We start from the raw sequence: 24,824 nt of genomic DNA, 5'->3' as shown, positions 1-24,824 counted from the left end.
AGATTAAGTGAATGGGCACGGGAGTGGGGATGCCAGTTCAATATTGCAAAATGTAAGGTTTTAAAATTTGGGAAACAGATGGGATGCAGAATTTACGCTTGGTAGGAATATATTGTTGGAGATGGAGGAAATGAGTGATCTTTGGGTGATGGTGGATAAGGATCTAAAATTTAGAGAACATATTGCCAAAATTGTGAGGATAACAACAAATTCTGGCAATGATGTAGAGGATGCTGACTTATAGAAGTAAGGAGATTCTGGTTCCATTGTAAAAAGATTGATTACACCACATATGGACTACTCTGCACACATATAGTCATCTGGTTTTCAAAAGGATGATGAGATATTGGAAAAGGTCCAGAGACAATTGACAAGTTATTCCAGGTCTTTGGAATGTTAAGTATGAAGAAAAGTTGAGAAGATGCAGTTTGCAGAGTCTAGTGGTTAGGAGGGATATGATAAACATACAAGTTTGTAAAGGATTGTTATAATACTGACACAAAGTTTTTCATAAAATAGGAGATGGGGGAGAGAGAGAACAAGAGGTCATTCTTGGAAGCTATATAAGGAGGATATATGCAAGGGAGTGAGAAGCAGGTTTTATGCATGGAAGGTTGTGAATGACTTGAATGCATTACCTGGGAGTGTGGCTTCTGCAGAGAATTTAAATGTATTTAAGGCATGATATGATGCACTGAGTATATGACCAAGGAACCTCCCACAATGAGTCTTTGATTCCATGGGGATCTTGGGATAATAGATGTTATTACGATAGGTGACCAAAATAGCTAAAATCCTTACTTTTGTCTGATAAATTCCAGCTTCATTTTTAGGTTACACTGAAGCATGCAGCACTTTAAATCTGATTTTGAAGGTCAAAATTCAGGAAATTTACCTTTTTACAAGTTGGAGTCAAGTCTGATTCCTTGTAAAAGCCACTTGACAACTTTTACTTATGTGTACTTCTTTATCCAAATGGTATCAAAGACAGAGCTGATCTATTTATATCTACTCTTTCATAGACATCTTGTTACTATCAGAAAAATATTGAGTAACACGAGTTCTCTGGTTCTGATAGTTTCCTACCATTTTACTAAAGTTGTGCTCTGAAATGAGTGCCCATCTTATGTTTCTCTTACAATTGTTGGCACCTTTCCAGAGAAAAAATGGAGCTCACATATATTCAGCTTTTCCAAAAATTATTCATGTTTAATCTTTTATCCAAGAGTAAGCTGTGCATGTGTGCGTGCATGCAAAGTGTCTTCACAACTAGTCCACTTGCTTACAAAGATAACTTCACATTTAATTGCCTTAGTATCTCATAATGCAAACCACAATTCTATGCACTACCCAGACTGAACATTCTTAGTTTTATCTCTGATCCAGAGATATTTTAATATCTCTGATGCAGATTATTTTAATAAAGTGATACACATTTTAGATATTTGTATGTGAGAAACATGGCTTCTGTATTAATTCAACATTGGCTTTTTGAGTCTTGTTCTCATTGATGAGGCTCAGTTAGAAACTGGTCTGAGTATTGACCTTCTTTAAAGCACACTTCTAAAAAGGAAATGTACTTTGCATTATGAGATACAAAGTCATCAGCCACTGTATGTAAGTGGCCTAGATCTGAAGATGTTTCATGTACAAACATTGCCTGCTTACGCTTGGGTGAAGATTAAACAAGAATATACGGAGAGGAGGGACTTGAAAGTTCTGATAAACACCTAGAATGAAAATGATATTAAAGCAACTGATACAGCTACAAGAAAGAACGTATTTTAAAACCCTTTTTTAAAACCCCCATGAAATGTGCAAAAGTTAGTTATGCTCTTGACCGGGTTATTTAATGAAAGTCTTGTAGTTGGAAAGGTTCTTAGAGAATGGAAAGAAGACAAAATAGTACTACACCAACTCTTGGATGGAAGTTTTCCATTCTAGATCAGTCTGTATATCTGTGATTGTGGCTAGTGTTAGTGGGTTAGTAATGAAATACAGGAGTAGGTTGGTGGACCTGGGATTCTATATGATGATCAGCATGGGTTTGTGAGGGGTAAGTCTTGCTGAAGCAATCTACTTGCATGTGTTTGATAGATTCTTATGGTAGGTTGGTGTACAAGCTGTATAAGATGGATTACAGATACTCTGAGTGATATCAGCAAGTAGTGTATGAGAATGGTATCTCAGAAAATAAAGGCAATCAATGGTGTGCTTGGGAATCTGCTTTTGAATTCTTGCTGCTTAACCTTGTTAATATTTCATGTGGATTCTTCAGTTTGTTGATAATGCAAAGTTGGGGAGAATTATAAGGAACATTGCAGATGCTAATTCCTTTCAGTAAGATTTGAATATACTTTTTAGCTTGGAATAATAATTGGGGTTGTAGTTTTGATATTAGTAAGTGTAAGGTGTTGTACTTTGGAGTGCAGAGATAAGCTGTGTGCTGTATTAATTGCATTTGCCACAGTAAAAGAATTATATTTATCTTACAAATATTTTGCCTTGCATATTGTAAGACATCAGCAATGTGAGCAAAGAACAACAGTAAGGAATAGTAGTGCATGTGCCAAATTTGATTTCTTCTATACCTGTAGTTGTTAGTTAAAAGCTGTTGGGCTGAAAATGATGAGTTAAACTGTTTAACACAATTGAGTATAACAATTTCCCATACTTTAGGGATGAGAAGGACAGTCTATTATGATTAAGGTTTGGTCATTGAACTAGGGCTTCAGTATTTTCTTTGAATAGCCATTCATATCTATGCAATTTTTTTTGTGGAACTGTATGGCAAGCTGGCATCTTTATTAAGAGTGACATGACATACAGATCAGGTATTGTTTTAATTTTCAGCTTTTCCTGCTAGCAAAGGATGAGTACTAGCACTTGTTTGACAAAAAGCAGGGAGGGGAAAGTGCTGGATTTTTGTAATACTTTGGTGTTTTCCAATTGGATCCTATGGTTTGCATTATCTACTAGACCAGATTGTGTGATCTGAGCCAGATGGGGTCTTGATGTTCAGAAATAAGTTTGACTTATCTTCCTTTTTGCTTATAGCATGACAAATTGTATGAACACAGTACTTGGTATATTCCAGGTATCTTCATTGTTGAGAGTTTGTATTTTGGAGTGGGTAACAGATAGTAAATCTGGTTAATGAGTTTGAAGGTGGCAATAAGTTTTTTTTTTTTTTTTTTTTTTTTTTTTTCCCATGATGTTTCCTACTCATTCAGGGGTGCCTGTTTGATATAGAGTATTAGTCCTGTTGAGTTCTATCTGGATGTTGTTTTGGAGTGGTATTTTTAAAATTTTTATTTTTGTGTTCTTGGTTATATCCATTTAGTAGAGCTGTTTAGTTATTTCTAATTATTGTTTGAGCAGTCCTTTGGAGGAACAAATCTTGTTTGCTCTGGTCACTAAGGATTTTTATAATGCTGTATTTCTGAGACGGATAGTGTGCTGATTTGTTATGAGTTTAGTGTCCTGCAAAGGTCAGTTTTCAGTAGATGGAAATTTAAAGCAATTCATTGATCGATCCAGGTTTGGTTGGATACAAATGTCCAGAAAGGAAATTCATCTTGATTCCTCTTTCTAATGTGAATTTAATTAGGGGATGCAGATTGATTTTTTATTTAAAAAAAAAATAATAATAATGGAGTTTTGGCACTGCGATTCTATACTGCAAATGTCATCTATGTATCGTAGCCAAATAGATGGTTTTGAGTCAAGAGCAAAGAGTCTTCCAAGTGTTTCAGATAAGTTTGCTAGGTTAGCAATAGTGGTGAACCCATTGTAGTTCTTCCCGTTTGTGTAGTCTCTCTTTCCATGTGGAGTACCTGATGTGATAGTGAGTTTGAATAGGTGTACAGTCTGCTGGAAATTGTGCTCAAATGTCTGTTTTTGTATATGGAATATTCTTGGAGAGAGAGATATCCAAGCTCCCTATTATATCTAAAGATGTTAGTTTAATGTTTTGTATTCTTGGACAAAATTCTGTAGAATTTCTTTATTGAAGCAGAGTGGCTAATGAGAGGATATTAAGATTCCAAGAAAGAAAAGATAATTCCAAGGAGAATGATTATTTCCTCTGATTTTGCTACTAAAAATTGAATTATTAAGATCTTATCATGAACTCATAAGTATTTCAATACTACAACTAGAAAAAGCAGTTTAAAATTTGAAATGTCAGTTGACTTGAAATATAGCAGTATAATTGTTCAGTATATATTAACATCCAGTTGCTCTCATGTCATTTCTCTCATAATCATAAGGTCATCAACTTCACTGCTTAAAGACCTACCATTTAGTGATCAGGAATGTGAATATTTGTATCTTTAGGTTCACAGCCAGTCTCCAAGCTGTCACCACCCATCTTTTGTACATAAGCCAAAGAAAGGTTTGGGGAAACTTGACATTTGATCAGGTCTGTCACATAGGCTTACTCTGTAAATTACCATTTTATGAACACATTGAAATTAAGTTATGTGCACCTTTTGTACAAAATTTGATTGTCAGTATGTCTGTAAGAATTTGCAGTCTATAGATATTGAAAATACCTTGCCATCAAATCTCATCTTTTAAATGTTTTTTCCAAAACATGTTATGGTACACATCAAACTCGATCATTAAGTTTCCATCAATCATTTGCATAAGTGCAAAAGTTGGATGGGATAAACCTATAGAATATACAACTATTCTACCCTTGGACATGTTTAGTTTGCTGAATCCAGAGATTGTGGATCTGGAGAAAGCTTTGTTAGAATCTTAGCAATAGCTTCCTATCCTTCTGAATTTTTGTTATTGAAAGAATGAGAGAAATAGCAGTGCAAATGAGCTAGAGCCACAGTCAGCTGTTTATTAAGGTGTAACAAAGAGCTCTTTCTTTCTTTCTCATACCAGTGCAGTAGGGGGCTTGATGCTCTGTAGATCTTTCATAAGAGATCCATAAAGTCCACTCCAAGCCTGCACTGTTTTTCAAAAAGAAATGAGAAAAATTGGAATAGTTTGGACAACATCATTGGTCTTGATTGTATACTTCCTTTTGTGTTCAACACTTGTCCTATAGAATTAACACCTATCCTATATTGTCTTTTCAATCTTTCCTACTCATCTGGCATCTTATATTCAACCCATTAGTAAAGGGCAATGCCAGCCATGAAACCATTGTCCATTTGCTTTCACTTTTAAGAATTTTTTTCCCTATAGATTTTTCAAAATCATGATCAGCAGCAGCCTACTTCATCACCTGGAGGATCACCAGATAATGAGTTAATTTTTATATAATTTTAATTCATTATTTTAATTTATTTTAATTAATTCATTAATAATCAATGATAATAGGCTAAGTGATTGGCTGCAGATAAGAATGGCAAATCCTCTTGTTTGTCATTAATCCACCTTTTAGACTTAAGCCATTGAAGGTTTTGAAGAAGCTCATATGATTGCTACTGACATTTTAGGATATTTGAGTCTGTGGAAGCCTGTCCATAAAATGACCATCTTAGTCTGCCTTTTGTCTTTTGCAATTGGATTGCCAATTTTCTCTATCATGCTATGGTAGATGGCTTCATTGCTTTGGATTGTTCCATCCAGTGCTGGAGGACCCTCAAGGCTTTATGCTTTCACAAACATTTCCTCTTTTGCTTTAATGAACTCTCACTGACCTCATCTTATCCAAAAAAAAAAAAAGTAAACTCCATCCTTCATTTGAACCTAGTGTATACTTATTTGAAGCTTCCAAATTTTTATTATTATTATTATTATTTGACACCTTCAGGGAGTCCAAAGACTCATCGAGTGAGGGCACCTGCTCTACAACTGTCTCCACTACTCAATCCACTAACTGACAGCAACTACACCAATTTCATCTACCGCCGACCACCACCACTAGTATTTCTGCAGACAATCACAAACATCCATGCCCACGGTGGGATTCGAACTTGCAGCCTTTTGGCTGGAGAGTGGATACGCTAACCACTCGGCCAGCCAGGCTTTTCCCTAATCACCATCTTAAACTTGATTTTGCTGTTCTTAATTTGAGATTCGATGAGGATAACCTTGAACTCCACTGCTTCTAAAATGCATTTCTGTTAGTTCTTGTAAGGAATACCTCGCTTACCTTTTTACTTTTGATTATATCAAACATTATCAGGTTTATTTTCTTGGACTGGCATATATCTCTTTCCTTTCCTGGCACAGGCATGTCATAACTTTTCACCTTTCAGGGAAAAATAATAAAATACTTGTCTGCTTAAACTGCTCACCACTTTGCAATTACTGTTCACACATTTTGGCATACTTCAGAGATCTCCCTGAGAAAATTTAATGCTATCGGAAATGGATAATCCACTCCAATCTCAGATATTCTGCTTCTACTTTATGATTTCTATAGTTATTTTCAGCAACTGCATCCTTCACTCTCTTCTCCAAAGATTCTAATCTTCAGTCCAAGAAATAGTATGTCAACTGGTTTTCTTCTTTCCTTCTTAGTCTCTTGTTTGTACAGGTTTTGCATCATTTTAGTAGTTATCTGCTTTTTTCTTACTATTTTGACAATACTGTTAAGAATACTGTCAAAATGCCAGAAAAGCAAATTGTTTTGCTTACTACACTTTTCTTAACTCATTCATTCATTCATGTCAACAACTGATTTGCAGTAAACTGTGTGCATTTTTGTGTCCGCTTGCTGCATGCATTTCCATCTAACATTTATTATTATAGGGGAAATTCTTATGTGCAGTTTCTTGATCATCTTTATAAATGCTTGATAAATATTTAAAATCACAGGATTAATTTATTGTTCTTAGAGCACTAATGTTAGTGCGCTAAGAACTTTAATGTGTTCTGAATAGCTTGAAGAAGGCATTTGTTCTAATTTTATCTTGGTTTTCTATAACATGGTCTATCTACGTTCGAGTTGGTTAAGCTTTCAGCCATATTATAATAGAACTAGCTGGATAAAATTAAGTCATAAGGTAAATGCAGCTTTGACAGCCAGTTAAGTAAGACATAGGTACTATAACTAGTTGCCAACTGCTGAAATGGTGATTCTTGAAGAATTTTACTGTTTTTGCTTAATTTTTATGGAGAAAAAATCCCCCCAAAAGGCTTACTTTTTTTTTATAATTTAAATTATAACATACCAGTACAGCATTATAATTAAAAATAAACTAAATGTATAATTACAACAAAAAAAATTAAAAAACATTAAATATTATTATGTGACACCTCCCAGGAGTCTAAAGACTCATCGAGGGAGGGTACCTACTCTACAACTGTCTCCACCACTCAATCTTCCAACTACAAAGAACCACATCATCTATGCCAGCGCTTTCTATTTCCCACATCACCACTAATATTTCCACAGACAATCACAAACATCTATTCCCACAGCAGGATTCAAACTTGTAGCCTTTAGGCTGGAGAGCAGATACACTAACTTCTCAGACTCAAGATATATTTACAGTGAATATCTTAGCCATCCTTAAATTTCTATTTTTTTTGGTGTTTATATCTGTCTTATTAATATATAATTTAAAAATACTTATTTTAAAGTGAGCATTATTTTAAATTATGCTTTTGTGCACATATAGACAGTCTAGAAGCTGGAGTTATATTATACTGTCAGACTATTGTCTGAAATTCATGCAGTATACAATGGCTTGCAGTAGGCATGTGCAAGCATATTTGATTAATAAAATGATTAATAAAATAAATCTGGCTTGATATGAGTGCCAACTTTATTAGCAAAGGATTTTTAGAATAGAAATTAAAATAATTTCTATTCTAACCTGTTTCTAACAAATGTTCGTAACCTTTCAGATCATTCTGGAAGAAAATTCTGTGCTTGGGAGAATATTTGGTTTTAGGAGGGTCAACAGTCCTGACTATAACCAATTAGATTAATTAGTAATAACTTGCTATTATAATCTAGATTGCATAAAATGAGAGTAGAAAATTAAATAGAAATACTGTGTTAACATTTTTTTCTAAACTGCAATGGTAGCAAAATATAAGTGGGCATGCAGTCATTTTTATTCAAACTAGGATAATTAAATAGGGTTTCACAAAATGTTTTGAATAGTGAACTGATTTTTGCCTGTCCTGAGAAACCTGAGGCTTATGCTAGCAGTTCTACCAGTTTGAATCAAAGGAATATTGGAAGAGCAAAGTAGCATGTGGTGGGAAATGCAAAATCATTTGAAGATAAGTATTTTTTTCTGACTAGCTTTAGAAGTGGAGTTTATTAACAATTGTTAAGTGAATCACTGTTTATTCAATTAACTATTATAATATGGTTTGCATTTCAAATGAATTTAAGTCAGCTTATTTCAATAAAGGCAACAAGGTTTTACTCCCAGTGAGGTAATCAAGCTCTGCCAGAGAATACGTAATTAATAGGAATAATATGCTGTCCTCGGTCTTGGTTGCCTTAGCTATAATTCCAGTCAGTCTCATTTCTGAGAAATGGTGAAGTTGGTTGGTTTATGATAGACTGAAACATAAGTTACCAGCCATTCCATAACTGATATACAGGTTTAGTTTTTCCCTTGTGAAGTTTTTCCTTAATCCAGCAATGTTTCTGATTTCATGGCTAAGCTTGTGTCAGCATTATTTTTTATCATGAGGATATTTCAAAAACATTAGTATGATAGGGACAGGTGTGACTTAAATTGCTTGGTGGAAGTGGGTGACTTCATAATAGTGGTTTAAGTTCATATTTACAAAGTGGAGTATCAAGTGGATGATGTGGAATATGAACTTCATAACTTCTTTGAAATCTGGAGTTTTTAGTCATACTCTACATTAATAATGTAGAGAATTGGTTAGGTCATATGTTAAGGGGAGCCCCCGGTACATTGTATATGTAGGTTAGGGATTGAGTATTTGAACACTTTTTTATTATTTTTTTTGTCTGACATCAATTATAATTGCACAAACCCAGTATTATGTAATTAATATTGCACATATAGGGATGGTTCTTTATAGTTAGCTGCATAAAGGAGGAGGCATCTTAAGCAATATAAAGAGGCCTATATATCATAAGAGGATGAACATGGCAGCTTTTATCAGTTCATCCATGATGAGTTACATATAGTCAAAACAGGATTTGCTATTGTTGAAATAGTAAGTGAAGGGGTCTTTATGATATGTTGTCATTTTACTGTTAACCCATTCAGTATTAACAAAATATTCTTGATTTTCAGAGGCACTTGTGTCAATAACAAATATACTTGTGACATGCAAACACAAATAACATTTTATTTATAAATATTTCAGCTTGAAACTAACAAGCCGTAAATGCAAGAACAGTTCTACAAGGTAGAATGCTAATAATGGATTATTTCAAAACTATTAGCTGCATGTACATATGAGGTGACTATATCAAGATACAAATATAATACAGGAATACCTCGATTATCGCGATTCTTATTTATCGCGGTTTATAATTTGATACCAAAATTCCAATTATTGTGCTCCAAATTCGAATTATCGTGACTGCGAGATGTAGCCCACTACATATGCAACCGGTTCGAGTCGCCACTCTCCAGGTATCGCTCTCTTGTAGCACTTCGTTTTTATCCGACAGCGCCTTCTCACCACTTACCAGTAACTATCTGTCCTTGCCTGAAGTACATGTGGATATTTCTCTTGTTATTTACCCTTACAATGAATGCTAAAAGAAACAAGGATGATTTCAAGTCTACAGCTATCAAGAAGAAACGTAGAGTGATCAGCTTTAAAAAATAAGTTGCATATGATAAATAAGTATGAAGCAGGCATAACCAAAGCCAAAATTGCAAGAGAGTATGGTCTAAATGAATCAACTGTTCGCCATATTTTAGACCATGCTGCAAACTCTAGGGCTTTGATCTAGGACTAAAAGAAATTGAAAAAGGTGCTGTTCAGGACTTGCTTCAGTCACATGATAAGGAGCTGGATGATGAAGACCTAATTAACCTCGAGAGAGAGAACGTGCTTACGATGCTCAAATCGATGACAATGACGAACAAATTGACTTGGCACCGAAGGAATTTACCCTCAAAGAAATGGACGAAATGTTTAGAATTGCTGAAAATTTTAAAGAAAAAATCTTGAATGGCGATCCTAATTTTGAGCGATCACTGAAAGTTCGTCAGGAAATTGAAAATTCCATCCGTTGCTACCAAGTTTTATATGAAGAAAAAAGAAAGAAAAAAATTCCACCAGACATCTCTATACCAATTTTTATCCAAGACAGAATAATTGTATGTACTTCTTATATATAAATAAAGATTAAAGAATAATCTTGTTTTTCTTAATGAACCTTCATTTTTTACTTAACATGTTTAACACATTTCTTTTTTACTTGATATATAAAATTTAGAAGTGAATTATCGCGGATTCGATTATTGCGGTATTTTTCGTGGCAACAATAACCGCAATAATCGAGGTATTTCTGTAGTTAAAAACTAGTGATGAGTAAAGTGAATATGACTTTCCCATATTTTTGATAAAGACCTACAATCATTTGATTTAAGTTTTGGTGATGTACTAAGGCTATAGCACCTTTCTTAAATAAGCATTCATATTTAAAGTTTCATTGATGAAGTAATAGTTCATAACCAACAGATTCTGTGTTTGGTATCTACATGTTGTGGTAAGCCAGACTTTTCAGGTTCATTATATTGTATAATGGTAGTGGTGGTCTGTAGTTGATGGAGTTGTAGAGTAGGTTCCCTCCCTTGACGAGTGTTTGGACTTCTTGGAGGTGTTACATAATAATTTTTATAGTCAATGCAAGACTGCTCCTGTTTTTTTTTTTTTAGCCAACAATCAGTTTGTCCAAAGTAAAGATTACAATCACATGGTATTTTGAACACCTGGCAGTGTAAGAGGATGCTGTCTTTCATTAGAGGAGGATAGTTAAGATGAGTTTATTAATTGGAAAGAATGTTGGTATAAAGTTATTTATTTAAGATGCTTGAAAGAAGTTGATGTTGGAGATGTAAAGAATTGGAATTCTTCACACAGTTTCTTAGAGCCGGTATATAGGAATCTCAGATCTGGATTTTTTTGAAGAAACATTTGAGCAAAAGTATTCTTGGATATTAAGAGCTTCTAGCTTGAGGTCTTGAGCCATCATCAATGTATCACATTGATGATGGCTTGTTACTGATGGGATGCCTTGTTAGTTTCAAGTTGAAATATTTGAAATATTTCTTGTTTACATATTAAAAGTATATTTATTTGTTAAGACTGACTTTTGTTAGCTTTAGTGATGTAATTATCGCTAAAGCTGGCCATTCTCTCTGTTAATGTTAGTTTACATGGTTTAATATTCCTTTCAATATGGATCATATTCTTGTAAATAGTTATCTGGTGAAGAATTTTCAGTTTTAAACTTAAAAAAAAAAAAAAAAAAAAAATCTTTATTCAAAAACTACCTTGTGTCCCTTCCTATTTTCCCCCCCTAGTATATATGCAAAATGCCTTTCTGCTTGCAATGTGTTAGCCGGTATCAGAGGCAGCAGGTTTTTTCCTTCTAGTAACTCAGATTTTTCATCTCGAAAAACAGGCAACCTGGCTAGAAAAACATTGATTTATAGACATGATACACTGGCCCTCAGCTATAAATCTGGAACCAACCAACCTTATACTTATATCCTCTAACTTTAATGAATATAGACAAGCAAGGGGCATATAATAGACATACAGTAGGACCCCTATATCCGTAGTTCGATATCTGGGGTTTCACTTATCCGCAGTCAACCTCGGTCCGAAGATATTAACATATGAAAGGTCAACTTATGAAACTTTCATAGTCTCTACAAACATTCGGCTTTAAAATAATGTTGGATCTAATATCCACTTTGCCTATGTAATTTTACATCGCCGAAATGAAGCCGTATGGCTCTTTCTTTTAGTAATAGACAGTTCGACTGATTGCAGAGATTGTCCAACATCAGGGCAACTCTTTGCAAAGGTGGAGAAAGCTACATTCATCTGAGGTTGCTAAGATTCCATTCACGTTCAGATAACTTTATTACAGTATGTTGTTATAATTGTTCTGTTTTATTATTAGTTATTGTCGTTAATCTCTTACTGTGCGTAATTTATAAATTAAACTGTCATAGGTATTATGTATAGGAAAAAAAAACAGTATATATATAGGGTTCACTACTATCCGCAGAAGACGATGGAACCAAACCCAGTGGATATGGGGGACCTACTGTATTTTGTCTTAAGATGAATGAAAATCAGTTGGATGACACCTGGCATAATAAGACCTTCCACTTATTCCAGCTATTCAAGTTCCGTGTATTTCAACTGATAAAAAGCCGACACTTCTATAAAGCAAGTGTTGGTGTCATAACTTTGTAATATAATTTATACTGTATTATGTTAATATATACAGTAGCCATTTTGTTAATTATACTTTATTAGTAGTTGTACTCCTTTCAGCATCTTCAGAACTTCCACTTGTCAGGTTTTGGACTTTACAAGGTGTCAAGTGTTCCCACAAGGATGATGTCCTATGAAATGATCTTATCCTGTTGTTGCAGTCTTGTTTTAAGCACTCGTATCATAGATGCTTAGCTGGCTTGGTACTTGGTAACTGAGCAGTGAATAAAGTGGATAGTGTTTTATTTGCTGAAGATAACAGACTAATTCTGAACATTCTCTGCATTGTGACACATTATTCTGCTAGATGTTAACTTATCTAAATGGAGCATGAAGGGATTTACCTGTGTGCATCTGGTTATTCTCCATCCAAAAGAATGTCATTTGGTAGTAACAACCAAATGACATTCTTTCTCCATACCCACACTACCAGCAGCCCTCTTGTGGTTTTGTGTCATAGTGGACTAAGCTACTGAAGCAAGTATTATGCTGCAGTTACTAAGTCTGCCTGAACAGCTGAAACTGGAATTTTCCACCCAGACAATCCCTTTTTCATGATAGTTTTTGTGAATGTCTAGTATGTATATTTTGATGTTCTTTACAGATGACTTATATTATGCTGCCATTTTGACTAATTGTTCTGCGTGTTAACCTTTTGATTCTTGCAATTCCTGCAAGCTTTAGCACAAGATGTTGGTTGAATATTTTCTAGTTGCAGAATCATTTTTATGTTCTAGACAGTTATGTGAAACAGTTTGTTGCAGCAGTTTGGTGCTTGTACTGGCAGATTCATCATATTGAAAGTCATTTAGGTTGCTCTGTTTATAACTGTTATGCTGAATTGCATGCATTTTCATATGTGCTGTCTGCTCAGTGTATATGTAATTCTAGCTAATTTTAACTTCCCTGTTATGATTACTCTTCCTGTTTTTTTGCTTATTTCATTTTATTTGGGTTACTACAACTTATTGCTAATTAATTTAATTAGTTATAGAATTTATGTACTTGGCTGTACTCTAATGGCCATGTTATATAAATAAAAGGTTATCGAGTGTTATTTTTTCATATGGTCAATTATCCATTTTACTTTTGGATAAGCAATCCATAATTTTATGTGTGGCATGGTAACTCAGCATGCCGGATATATTGGGTTTCTTTAGAAAATGGTAATATTTTTAGATGGCTGCTGTGTATGTATAGTAGTCTGGGATACTGAATGAACCCAATTATATATATCCAAATTTTGTAGCTTACATGCAGTTTAATAGTTAACCACCTAATGTGTGTATTTTACATTCCACAGACTTTTAAAGTGATGCACTTTTATATCGATTTAAGCACTATTGTCAGTTTAAAATAGTAAGTATGACATTCTTATAATAAACCGTTTGTGTGATATACAATTTGTTGCAGTTCATGAAAATATTTGAGGTACTGTGCAAATTTAATGTGCATGCAGCATATTTTAAAGTGAATATTATTACGTATAAAATTTTTGATTTTTATACTAGTATTTTATTATTAGGTTTTCAAGATTACATAATTTTGACCATTTAGCATTCTTAAAGTGTTGATGGTTTCTGTTACAGTTCCATGGAATGGGAGACAGTGAGGTTGTTCGTTTGTGTTTGTGAGTAGAATATAAAATTTATATGCAGACTCATCAGTTTATTTTTTTAGGTTTGAGTGGAGTGAATTTTTTTTTTTTTTTACTATGTATCTTTTGGAATAGTCTCTATAGATACTGAAAAAAACAACAAAAAAACACAAACTTCAAATTTCATTAGACTTGTGGAAATAACTATTACAATATGAGTAAAATAGCTATTTAAAATTACCAGTTCACTGCTTTCATCTTCATTAAAGTCAGCTTCAAGAGATAATATACACATACAAAAGACAGTATATGTCTATATCTGTAAATGGGGGTGGGAGGCACTGAGGGCATCTGTTGTAACTCAGTTATCTGTCTTTCAAGATTATTTATTGGTAGTTCTGTTTTCATTAGTAAAGTGGAAGATGTATATTTATTGATTTTTGGAACTTGAATTAATAATCCTGTAAGTCAAATCTCCTTATCTCAGTAAGATTGAACTAATTCATTAGCCTGTGTTCTCTTGGCAGTAGATGGGGAAGTCAAATGATCATCAAATTTCTGATATTTACCCTCAAGGGGTATACAGGATATGATAGTACTACATGAAAAACTTGCATCATTACTAACTTCCTATCAACATTTTCCTCCAAATCAATCTGTTACCTGTCAAGACTCCAACACTATGAGATCTTATATTTCTGTCATCTAAGGCAGCGCTTCCCAAACTGTGGGCCGTATATGTTTTGTTCGGGGGGGGGGGTGAAATAATGAACACAAATTTAAAATGTTTTAAGACTAAGATTTTTTTAATCTTAAAAGAAACTTATTTCATTTTTATTACTTTTTTTGTTCTTTTTTATATTTTAATAGAAAAAATCACACATTGGTGTTGGTTCACAAGTTTTGCTTCTTGCATATTTCGGCGATTAATGAATATTAGCAAATGTATGCTTATTCATATAAGTTTCATTTCAAAGGTATTGATAAGAAACACAAAGATTACAAACTCAAAATCTTGAATATAAATATTGTAATAATATATGTCTATATTACGATTTTTTTTTCGATGGTGGCCGTGAAATATTTTAATTTTTCCAAAGGGGCCTTGGCATCCATAAGTTCGGGAAGCATTGATCTAAGACACTTTTAACAGTATCAATCCACCTGTACCTTGGTCGTCTTCTGGATCTTTTTCCTGCCAACCTGGTAGAGAACACTTGTTTTGCTAATCTTTCCTTACCCATTCTGTTTAAGTGACCATACCACTTGAGATTAGTCTGCTAACACATTGTTAGATACTAACAATATTAAGTTCTTTCCTAATATCCTCATTTTTAATGATATTGCCACTGATGCCATCAGTTCATGCCTCTAATCTTTCTCAGGACTCATATCTGTGGTCTCTAGTCTTTCGTCAAGTGTTTTATTTCTGACCCAGCTCTCAGATCCATAAGTTAAAATTGGTTTGAACACTGTCTTGTATACAGCTAATTTAGTGTTTTGATTAATTTCTCTCTTATTCCATATAAATTTATTCACTTGACTTCCTACTATACCAGCTTTATTGATTCTGTTGTCTATTTCCATATTTAATTTACCATTTTCACTAAAAATCGTGCCTAAGTAGCTGAAAAGTTTTACTTGTTTTATAGGTTCTTGATTCACATTGCAGTTGATGTTTTCACTGCTTCTGCCTATTTTCATTGTCTTGTTACTGCTAACCTTCATACCAAATCTATTATAATAGTTATGCAGTTTAGTCAGGGAATCTTGCAGACTTGTACTGGATTTATTTAGAAGTATAACATCTGCATAAAGTAAAGAGCTAAGATTAATATCTCCAGTTTTGATATCAGGTTTTATACCACAATGTGATCCATATAGATAATGAATAACAGAGGGGATAATGTATATCCTTGTCTGACACCAGATTTAACATTAAACCATCTTCTTGTACTTCAATTCTAACTGCTGACTTGCAACTCAATGACTAAGTATTACTTGATATAATGTCTCATTTACAACATACTACTGTAGCATTTTGAATAGCACCTTGTCATATGCCTTTTCCAGATCTAAACTTAAATATAGATTTTTTGTTATATTCCCGTGATATCTCATATTTGTTGTAAAGTGAAAATCTGATCCTGACAGCTTCTGTTTGGCCTGAATCCAGCTTGTCTTGTTCTTCACTAAGCTGCCTTTCCACAATCCTTCTCAACTGTTTCTCAAGTATACTTGCATAAATCTTACCAGGAACAACACTCAGTAGGGAAATATCTCTGCAATTCTCACATTCAGTTTTATTTCCTTTTTTATATATGAGTACTATGAGAGTTCTATTCCGGTCATCTGGAATTCGTCCCTCTGTCCAGGCCTTCTGAACTATGCAGTGCAGCCACTGTAAGACTTTTATACCTCTATACTTGAGCATTTCTGGTTGATATCAACCAGATATCAGCTACTCCATATATACTCCATAGTTGATATCATCTACTCCAGCTGCCTTTCCACATTTCAGGCTTTTGATGGCTTTTTCTACTTAAAGTATGGATATTTATTCCTGACTGCATGCCTGTTGAGTGTTTTACTACTGTGCTGTGACTAATTGTTTCGTTTAGCAATTTTTTGAAGTAATTACTCTATACATCAAAGGTATCTTTTTCTCCAGTTTTCATATCACCTTTATCATCTCTAATTCTGTTTACGTCACTTGTTTCTCCATTTCTGAGCTTCAGCAACCTCCAGAATATCTTGCCACCTTTTTGATATTTATTTTCTATGTTCTTACCAGTGTCTTCCCTCGACTTTTGTTTACTTGTTTTACACAATGTTTCTTAACTTTCTTGCATTATTTTATTACATGTGAAATAAGAAATAAGTAGGTCTGTAACATTTCTGATAAATAGAATATGTGTATATATAGTTCTGCCTTTCATCTTGTGCTTGACTTAATACCACCATTGATGTGTGTGTGTTCTAACATCTGATTATTTCACCTATGTCATTTTGTACACCCCTGGGAATTGTAGAATGTGTATCTTTGGGAGACCATATAATCTTGGAATGAGTGGATGTAAAGAGCGAGCGGCAAGTCATATGTTTCGTGGAAGTTCCATGGCTTTTTGTAAGAGGTTGTCTCTCTAAGAGCATAAGCTGACTTATTTGCCAGGAACTTTTGATATGCTTTCTTCTTCTCCTTCACTGCCTCTTTAACTTCCCGTGTCCACCATGGAGTTCTGATTTTTCTGTCCTTGCAAACAACCTCACAACATGTCTCTCTCTGAATCAATGTTTTCTTCAGGATTTGCCACTGAATCTTCAAGGTTTGGTTCCTGTTCTCAAACTCTTTCGTTTTGATTTCATTTCACTTTCATTTCAATCATTGAATCACTTGATTAAGACTAAGTTTTTATTTCTTAATAAATTAATCCTCCCTTGATTGAGGTCAGCTAATTACTTCAGTGATGAACACAAGTTTTGATAAGAGTCCTTTATAAGTTTTCCACTAGAAAGATTGTATGAAACTGTGAAATTGCTATAAAGACACGGCCTAGATAGACATCTGGTTTTTTCGTATAATTCACAATGTTGAAGGAACAAAATAAGATACTTTGGTTGCTAAATTTTGCTAAAGTTTTTATACCCAACATTTTAAGAGCACAAATGGTTTGTCACTGTGCCTAAGCATTAACAATAGGTTATTAGTAAGAACATTTTAAATTATGTTTATAAATGGATCTAAGAACTAAAGTCCTAATCTGGCATCCTCTACTGTTTGGTTTTAAAAAAAAAAAAAAAAAAAAAAAAAAAAAAATTGATTTTTCAGATTTTTGTCAAATTGATAGTCATGAATTTCCAGGAAGGTTTATTTGGGCCACTGCCTTCATTTTTGCCAGATTTGAGATATGCCTGGATGGATGAAAAGTAGTCTTGTGTGGAAAAGCATGCTATTGATGTGATGTGCTTATAAGGAGAGGCTGGAGGTTGTCAAGCCATGATGAGAGGTGATCCTTTTGGTGATTTGTATTTTACTAAAGGTTAGAGTAGGGGAGCTGAGCTCTTGTTTGTGTGCAAAAATAAAAAAAATTCAGTTTTGATAAAATTTAAAAGTGATCAGATTATCTTTACCCTTGTTATGTCTGTTTTATCTCCCCCTTTTCCTTTGTATAATGCTATTTGATTTAATGATCACTACTCTTTCCCTTACCTTATTATATATGTTGGCCTCTGTATGCTATCTTTAACCCTTATATATCCCTAAATCGTCTGCCTAACATTTGAGTATATGATCTTACTGACAATCTCTAAATTTTGGGTCCCCAGAAAATACCTATTTCCTGATCTCTGTAAGTCATCCACATTCGCTCAGACAAATTTATTTCCTGCGCCAGCCTGGGCTTTAAGGACAGAGTCAAACTCAGCCTAAGGATGGTTATAGAGTATCAGATGCTACTAAAATAATTCGCTTGAAATCAGAAGCCGGAGGTTTTCTAGTCTGTTTGCAGTCGTGCCCCCTTTCCTTTCTTGCTTAGGATATCCCCGCGCGCGTATATGATCACCAGGTTCGTATTTTTATGAAGGGTCTAGGTCAATCAACATGGTCAGAAAAACAAGCATGAATGGTAACATACAAATTTAATGAATTCATAATTAATTACAATACAAAGACAAAATTGATATTAATGCTAGATTAAAACTTACGTTTCTCTCATTCTTGGATAGACATGGATTTCTTAATCTTTACAACACTATTCCTTCAACTTATCAAATATTTGGTTTACAACTTAATTGGAGCCAGCTAGGTATTTGGCACATTATTAATCTCCTTTAAGTAGGTCACGACAGAATCTCCAGTAAATTAACAGTTCTCAGAATTCTGTCTAATGGTATAGAGTCATTCACTCATATAATAATTCTTCATGGTTATCCTTATCATAAATTTCGAGTTACACTTTCTTCCGTTTCTGTTAGTCAAGTTCTCTAAAGGGATAGAATATGTAAAAGTACTTACCTACACTGTCTCAGGTTCTTTCGGGATTTTCTCCCTCCTTCCTTCTTACGAAGTTCTGGCTACCTTGGTTCTGTTGCCACGTGGGAATCGTGCTTTCCCTGGATAGGGTGCTCGGTTTCTTTACTAATGGTTTATGTCGATGCTATTCCTTACTGACGGCCTGCGTTCAAGATTTGCCGTGTTTTGTGACGGTGCCATACTGGGTTTTCTCGGAGATCAGCTCTTAAAGATAAGAACTGAATCACGATGACCACTCGAAGCACACGGTGAGAATACAAGAACAAACAAAACGGGGGGGGTTTCAATTCTGTGTTGCAGGTTTTATATGCTCCCCAAGAGCGCCACCTTTCAGAGTTTGACCTCTCCTTTCGCCCTTCTGATTCATCCCTGACTGGCTGACTTCACCATTCTTCATACGGGGCTTTCCAATTCCGGGAATGTATGTGTCTTAATGTTTTCTTAGAGGTAGCACCCACGGACGCTTGCACTGCTATTGTAGTATTGGGCAACCTTTGCCCCTTCTTACCGAATTGTCGGCATTCTTTCACGTGTAGAAGTTCACTGATAATTACTCTCATGTGAGCCCTTTTTGTTGATTTAAAGTTACATTAAAGTATAAACACACTAACTACAATACAAACAGTTCTTATTCTAATTTGCCAGTTATTTCTTTTAAAACAATTAAATTGTGCCAAATGATAAGTATGCTTATTTAATGTATATCTTCTGTTAGACTCTGGAAAGGTGACCTCATTTAGGGTGAGGTCGCTGGTTTCAGATCTAACACCCTATTGTTGAAGGATGGTATGGGGATCAGTGTTAGGCATTAGTTGCAGCATGCAGTTTTGAGGGTGGGATGTTTGAGCCCTGCATAGTTTGTTGAATGAGTAGGAAGGGATGAAGTGTACTATTGTCACCAAAGCTGTGGTTAAGATAATTGGTGATTGAGAGCAGGTCACTTATGTAGGAGGAGGGTAGGTGATAGAACAGTCCTAAGGCACTCTTGCATTGATGCTTGAAAGGGGGGAGGCACTCCACCCTGATCAGAAAGAAATCTGTCTGCCAGTTTACAGAGGGTGGAAGAAGGTAGATGAATAATGACAATTTTTTAGAATGCCTCAGTGCCAGACACGACACACTCTGGAATTGTCAAAAGTGATGGCACATCTTTCTCCAAAGCTTTCTATGGTATGGTCTAGTGGTAGGTAACGTAAGCTAAGATATCAGCCATACATCTAGAGTGGCAGAATCCATATTGATTGCTGATTAACTGGTGGGTCTCTAGGCAGTGAAGAAGTTGATTTGTTTTTCTCCATTTTGAGCGAATTGATGTGAGACATCAGTTGGTCAGTTTGATGGTGGACTTATTCCTTGTTTTTGGGTGAGATGATATGAGGTGTTAGCTCTGGAGCACAGTGTTTGAGTACAAATGGGGAAATGCTATTAAGACCAGAAATCTGAGTGGTTCATTTATTTAGTATTCTTCTGATGCCAAAAGAACCCAGGAGGCATATGGTATGTTGCATTTTTTCTTGGTCATTATGCAAAACTTGAAGTGATGCCAGGTGGTCAGCTTTATCTTGGTGCTGTAACATTAGTATCACCTAGATGAGAGAAGCTAAAGCACAGGTGAGCAGAAGTTGCATCTGATGGCTTTTGCTAGGGACTAGAAGGCACAACTTTCATTTTGACAAGAGGCTAGTTTTCTGCTACTCTTCTTAGCCTTTATTGTGCACCTTAGTGCAGGCTATGAATCTGGGGTTCTTGTTATAGGCCAAGCCATTTGCTGTGCACTGAATTTTTTTCAGCTGCTTTGGTATACTTTTTGCTAAACCATGGTTTGGAAATGGCAGATTTAATTGGGAAAGGCTTGCATGCCAATGTGGATAATTTCTGTGACTCAAGGCAAGTGTTTTGATCAGAAGAGTGGAAACAGTAGTCCATAGAAAGGAAGAAAAGTTCTACTGGTTTTCTGACTTAGTGCCTTTTTTAGTGTCAAAGGACATAGAGTTGGAGTGACTGGAGGGAGCAAATTAAGCAAGTTCCTTCTGTGAGAAGGAACTTGCTTAAATGTGGTCTGAATTACTGAGAATAGAGGCGACTTCTGCAGTATAGATAGAACTAGTTACATTCAGTATGTTAGTTGAGACTGGAAATGGTTATTAAGTGTTTGTGCTGGTAGATTTAAGATTCATGTTAAGTTGATTATCATTAAGATAATCTAATGTATGGAGATAACTTCATTATTTGGATAGCTAGATTGCAGGAAGTCTTTTCAGAGATAATGTGAAGAGGTCAGTGTTTTTGGAATTTGGAGAGCAGTGAATGAGAGCAAAGAACTTAATCCTGAGAAAGTTAAAAGCAAAGGATTCTAATTTGGTATTCTCTGCAAGCAGTTGTCATATCTCACAAAGACACAACTACTATTATCCTTGCAATGGCCTGAAAGGAATTATGTAGATGTGATTAGGATGGACTGTAATTTTGGGTTTCTATTAAGATTAAGTCTGGTTTAAGCAGTGGTGTTCATCACTTATGTTTTATTCCATTTTTTGATATAGGAGATGCCAAAATATCTAGAAAATGTTTGCTCCATATTTTGTTTGATTTGTTTTTAATCAGTGACAATCATGTTTTGTCTTTGATTTTTATGAAACGTTGTTTAATTTTTGATTACTCCTGGACATTGCATTCATACAGAGTAACTGGTCTCCTTACCAAATATTGCACTTGATAGCACATACCACCACTCTCTCCCTTTTAGGCATGACCTGGCGTGCCAGCAGCCAAATAGTGCACAGACTCAAACCTATTAGTAATGAGTTAGGAAGTTTTCTAGTCACTGAATGTGTACTGTGGCTGCTGTTCTGTTGCACAGTTTACTGTTATGCCCTCATAATGAAGGTAGTTTTGCGTTTATATGTTTGGCATGCTCTTGAAGGTGTATTACTCTCTGCACAGAGAAGAGAGGGAGGAACAAAAAAAAAAAAACAATCTCTGCTCTGGAGACAAACATGGAAAGCAAAGGTAGGTAGGTGATATCAGTGGCATAAACTGCATCACTGAGACAGATATACCTAGTTTGATGTATTAGTAATTTTTAGGATATTTTATTGTTGGGCTGGATGCTGGCCTGCTGTTAATGCAAGTTCTTTAAATGCACTGTGGCTAAGCCAAATAGAAAACACACAACCTATGTAACATAGCCAGGCCACTGGTTTGAGTGTATCTATGTTGAGCACTTGGTTAGTGTTCTATATAGGAATTTCTTAAAGTGGAGGGGAGAGAACCCTTTGTCAGCTCATCCATTTGTTTGTATATATTTTCTTTCCATGTCAAATAACCAACATGTAGTCAGCAGACAACAAACATCTGCCTCTTTTTAGGTTTGAGTACAATGAATGTATTTTTTTTTAACTTTGTATCTTTATGAATTCTTTGGGAATAAACGAATATTTACTAGTTTATGCTCATAATCCAATTTAATGGAATAACTACAGCACAGAAATAATTACACAGCAGTTTAGTTGTTTCAGTATTTTGTCTGCCACAGAGACATCTTCAGGAATACAATGTTAAAATTATAATAAACACACAAGAAACAAATGGAAGAAATGAAATTAGACTATATGAAGACCAAAGTCTTATGAATGGTGCCTTATATGGTTAAATATTGGGGAGGGGGCCTAAGAATTAATTTCCCAAATCTTGGGAAGTTTAATAAGACTGTTTATTAAGATAAAGCTGTTTTTTTAAAACCTGCTACTGATTCTAAAAAAGTCTAGTTTGTATTTACTGTGACAGAGCATGATAATTTTTTCTATCTGATTCTATGTGAGGTATCCAAGACATGGTCTACTAGACCTGACTGACCATAGTCTTATTCTGTTTCAAAGAGTATTCTGTTTGTTATTTGAAATATCAGACCAAAAAGTGAAATCCACCTGTAAAGAATCTCAGAAGATAAAAGATAAACTTGAAACAATTTAATCTTTGTAGTTCTTAGCTGCAAAGTCAGTTGCTACAAGTTTTTAACCTGCAAAAAAAATCTTTTCAGTAGTCAGCTCCATGCACATTGTAAACTCTGCAAAGAGTTTACATAGTGCATGGTTTTTTACATAGTAAACTCTTTTCAGAGTTTATGTAGTACATGGAGCTGACTAATTTGGAGGAAAACGGATTTGATAGAGTACTGCATAAAAAGTTTACATCATCACTAACTTCTGTCAATTATCTTTCAGTATATTATTGTTGTCAGATATTATTTCAGTCCTGTGTAAGATGTATCTTATTATATCAATCCACCTATATCTTGGTCTTCCTCTAGCCATTCTGACAATGAACACTTGTTTTGCTAACTTTTTCTCTCTTATTCTGGTTAAGTTAAAATATTACTTGAGATTAACTTTGCTCACAGTCTTGAATTCTAACAGTGTTAAATTCCTTCCTAATATCCCCATTTTTAACATGATTCTGCCATTGATGCCTTCTATTTTGTGTCCTAATTTTGTTTCAGAACTAATATCCATACTTAGATCAAGTGTTTTATTTCTAACCCAGCTGTGATCCATAATTTCAAAATTGGCTTGTATACTGCTGGTGTGTGTGTTCTAATTTCTTTTAATTCCATATTTGCTGAGAACAAGAGGTTAATGTAGCAAGCGATCTGAGGGTACTAGTGAAGCAGGGTAGTACAGCTAAACTGGTTGTATAACAAGAGGACTGTGGATATGAAATTGAAGATGTCATTGTAGCAGCACAAGGTGATGAATGCATAAAGGTAAAGATCAGAGGGGTATGAATGTCAGTCAGTCAGGATCAGGGAAATGGGAGTGGTCAGACTGAAGAGAGGTGTGGTATAGCAGCTAGAATAGAAGATGATGGTGCTGATAGAATGGTCTCAAAGATGCTGGGATTGCTACATTTATATACAAATGTGAAGAGTATTTGAAATAAGAGAAAACTGAATTTGTTGCATTGATTAAGTCTGTATGCTCAAAGATAATTGGTATAAGTGAAACTTTGGTGTCTGAGGATAATGTGATGTCGGGAATAGAAATGGAAGGATATACAATTTTCTAGAAGGATAGGAAGGTGAAAAGAAGGGGCAGGGTGCGCTTTTAATGATTGCAATGGAATTGTATCATGTGCATGCAGATTTTCAATCTGTGTGGTGTGAAGTTGAAATTAACAGGCTAGTATATCTGATTGGATGCACTTATAGGTCAGGGGATGTAGAGAATAAGAAGTGAAATGTTTAGACAGATTGGTTGGGAATGTAAAAAGGTGAACCTGATCTTCTAGTTACCACAGAAGCAACTAGAGGCTTTAGTGTTTTGGTGATAATTTCAAGATGTAGTTGTTAATGAACTTTGACACTGCTCATCAGTTGGTGAGCGTGATCATGAGGTACTTGTTTGGGAAGTGGTGAAACAAGAAAAGGTTACAGCCAAAATAACTGATATATGTGGAAGTATAAGTTGGGTGATTATGGGAGGCTTTGTAGTCAACTAGCATCAATATGGTGGTAGATAAGCTGTGCAGAAAAGATGTTGATAGTGCATGGAAATTCATAAGGCAGTATTTAACACAAGCAATGTATAACTGCATACCAAGGGTGAAGTGAATAAATAGAGGAGTTAAATGTAGTGAAATCAAGCAAGTTGTGTTGGAAAAGAAAATGTTATGGAGGAGTTACAAGACAGTTGGTGGCACTTAGATTCATGAAGAGTATTAAAGTGCAGGCCAGGAAGGTGTAGAGCATGGTAAGTAAAGAAAGAAAAGATGCAGTATGAGAGGAGATTGGGTGGTCAGTCCAAGGTTAATTCA

General features: G+C 34.9%; 1 protein-coding gene across 3 annotated transcripts in view; it reads left to right on the top strand.

Annotated features, from left to right (window-relative positions):
* The window catches only part of LOC150097287 (putative RNA-binding protein Luc7-like 1), a 121,339-nt gene that overhangs the window by 5,688 nt on the left and 90,827 nt on the right, over positions 1–24,824 (top strand). Inside the window, exon 2 of one of the 3 annotated variants that reach the window (XM_090407617.1) lies at positions 13,974–14,014. The exons of 1 other annotated variant lie outside the window; for it this stretch is intronic. In XM_090407617.1, the coding sequence (XP_090263743.1) occupies positions 13,978–14,014 (37 nt within the window). In that variant the 5' untranslated portion in view covers positions 13,974–13,977. Of the gene's footprint in view, positions 1–13,909; positions 14,015–24,824 lie in introns of all 3 variants that reach the window. One more of the 3 variants, XM_090407616.1, reaches the window with a different exon arrangement.

This window comes from Typopeltis vanoorti, chromosome 17, assembly GCF_054136105.1.
Source record: "Typopeltis vanoorti isolate ZY-2024b chromosome 17, IOZ_Tvanoo_1.0, whole genome shotgun sequence".
NCBI lineage: Eukaryota > Metazoa > Arthropoda > Arachnida > Uropygi > Thelyphonidae > Typopeltis > Typopeltis vanoorti.
The sequence above is the reverse complement of the archived record's forward strand: the minus strand, read 5'-3'. Positions and strand labels throughout refer to the sequence as shown.